This window comes from Mastigoproctus giganteus, chromosome 3 (assembly GCF_048544385.1).
Source record: "Mastigoproctus giganteus isolate SK-2022 chromosome 3, ASM4854438v1, whole genome shotgun sequence".
In the NCBI taxonomy this organism is placed as follows: domain Eukaryota; kingdom Metazoa; phylum Arthropoda; class Arachnida; order Uropygi; family Thelyphonidae; genus Mastigoproctus; species Mastigoproctus giganteus.
In genome coordinates, this window is record NC_143577.1 from 56815332 (window position 1) to 56818280 (window position 2949).

Genomic DNA, 2949 nt, shown 5'->3' on the forward strand with positions numbered 1-2949 from the left:
ATCTCTATTCAATATAAAATAAACTACACATGCATTGAAGAGGAATTGGTATCTCACCAGAAAATTCTGATATTAAAAACTAGCGATAAGAAAACTAATCTTTGAACTTACAGATATACGATACTTAATACTACATAAGAACATGGCTCAAGTGAGGGACCAGTTAATCAGATTCAGTATTGAGGGTGGATCAGTATCTTAATTTTTATATATTATACTTAGTTATTATGAATATTTTTATATTAACATCCACAGAAAATTTATTTTATTGGAACGTTACTGAAAATGTAAAACCAAATTGGCTAGACAATATTACCAAAGAAATATCTACAATAAATCATAGTAAATATGGTGATCAATGTAAATGAATAAACAATGAATATAAGCACAAGTACAACTAATGGCAATGATACATTCTTAGGTATATTTCAAAAAACATACAATCAACTCTGAGTAGTGGTTGTGCCTCAACTGCATGGACAATTACTGTAAAGAAGTTCACTGTATGATGATTTGCATTGCTGTTAGTATTTGATTCAGATGAACAATGAAGGAATTCAGCATCTAAATTGGCACCGGGCATAATAGGAATGCAATGAGAGGGGATTTAAAATTAACGACTAAAATGGATAAATCTGAATTTTTTTTTTTTTTTTTTTTAATGATATCCCTCAGTATGACACAGATAATGGCAGATATTTCATTTGGAGGCAGTGGCCATATATTTATATACAAAACATGTATTTCTATACATTTACTGACTAATCTTTCAAATGGATTAGTCTAAGTTTGTAAATGAATAAAAAGTAGTCTTGTGTTTAAGCACACAACTACTTTCTAATCTCGAGGTACAAGTATGTAAAATCTTTGCTCTTCAATGGTGGATAAAACTTGGTACTGTGAAATAACACATAGGAGGCAATAAACCTAAGGAAAACAATATATATATTTTTTAATGCAGATAATTATATAATTTATATATAGTAAACAATATTAAATTATATATATATTAAAAATTATATATGATATTGATCTTTGCATCAATTGTATCAGTGATCATGTACCCTATTAATTAGGAAAGATAAAATAATACAATAAAAGTCCAATAATACAGTAGAAGTCTGATAATTAGGAATCCACAGGAAGGATAATTACAGTGGGGCCCCCAACATCTGATGGTAATCTGTTCCACAAAACCCATTGTATGTTGAAAATATTGTAAGTTGAAACCAATAATACACCGATTTCCTGTAATTCATTCTAAACTCTTGGTAGGTGACCCCAACAATACATAAAATAGGTATTTCTTACATGTTATACTTGATTTGTACATTAAAAATGAGTGTTTTATAAAGATTTAATAAATATTTATAAAACATCTTAAGATAAAATAAATTAGCATTTACCTTAGACTTGAAGTGCAGGGCTGATGAAATCAATAGTAACATAGTGATGGTGGGATTAGATCAAACGTCAGGCATCTTTTCAGTCTTTTGTCACTACTTGCAAAGAAACTGTCAAAAGTGAACTGTTTTTGACGACTTTTTTGTAGCTTTCTAAAGTAAGAAATGATTTTGTCTTCCATTTTGCACATCACGAGTTCGGTGTTTTCAATGTTGGTGTGTTTTTTTTTTACCACTTCTCTCCATCATCAGTCATTTTCAATTCACTGCAGGATGCAGGCCTTCTCTTAAATGCTCCCAACAAGAAATGACAGCCTTCAACTCTTCAGCTTACACTTTTTGGGTGTCCTCTTCCTCTCCAGTGTCACTCTTCATAATTTTCTCCACCTCTTGTAGCTCTTCTGTTGTTAGCTCATGCCCATGAGTGTCAATAAGGTCCTCCACATCCTTTTCGTCAACCTCCAGACCCACTGATTTACCAAGAGTGACAATATCATTTTTCAAAGCACCATCATCTTCAAATCAGTCAAAGTTATGGATGATTAAAAGCCAAGTGTTTTTCCAGGCTGAATTTAAGCATCTGGTGAAAGCATCATTCCAAGAACTTACGATTAGCCTTACACAGTCCAGGATGTTGAACTTCGACCTCCAAAAATCTTTGATGATGACAGCAATTTCAACAGAGGTCACTGCAAAGCAACCTGTAAACATTTTCTTGAAGTTTGCAATCACTTGCTGGTTTATTGGTTGAAGAAGAGGAGTGGTGTTCGAGTGGCATCAGAGCATTTCAGTGTTCTGAAATGCTCTGACTTGCACAAATTCAAATTGTGCCTCAAGAGATTGAACAAGTCAGGATTATGGCCTGGTGCATTAGCCAGCAGGAGCAGTGCCTTCGAGATAACCCTTCAATGAAGGACAGAAAACTTCACGCACCCATTGAAGACATATCTTGTAACCCAGGCCTTCTTACTGCTGTGCCAAAACACTCCCACATGTCTCTGATGTTTTGTTGTTTAAATCTCTGAGGATGTTAGATTGATACCAGCAAAGGCTTCGACTTAAAATCTCCATAGGCACTGGCACCTAACGGGAGAGTGAACCCGTCTTCCATAGGCTTATGTCCAGGTAAACTAGCCTCATCCTTGGTGATGAACGTTCTCCTGGGCATTCACTTCCAGAAGAGGCCAGTTTCGTATAATTAACAAAAATACACTCTGCTTACACACTAGACAAGTGCATAAAACAGAAGACAAAGAAACTGTTCTAAGCACTGTAACATGTGGATTCCCACGTGTTATAGTTGTGTTGAACAATAACAAAGACTAATTGTTGGGAATAATCATACTAATGATGTTCCGTGTGCCACACTTCTGAAAATTTCCACCAATGCACCATTCCAGCTACATCAGAAAGCCATCGGTTCCTGGAAATATCATCAGTCCTTAAAATAAAAGATCGTATGGAAGGTAAATCGGTTCTTGAGAATATCAGATGTCAATATCATTGGAAGTCGAGGCCCCACTGTATCGGACTTTTACTGTATCTG

The 2949-nt window shown here is 34.7% G+C and overlaps 1 protein-coding gene across 1 annotated transcript in view; it reads right to left on the reverse strand.

Moving 5' to 3' along the window:
* Positions 1 to 359: 359 nt before the first annotated feature.
* Positions 360 to 2949, reverse strand: part of LOC150088029 (uncharacterized) — a 46200-nt gene continuing 43610 nt past the window's right edge. The window contains exon 6 of the mRNA XM_090370543.1: positions 360 to 927. Coding sequence (XP_090226669.1) covers positions 838 to 927 — 90 coding nt within the window. The 3' untranslated portion in view covers positions 360 to 837. The remainder of the gene's footprint in view (positions 928 to 2949) is intronic.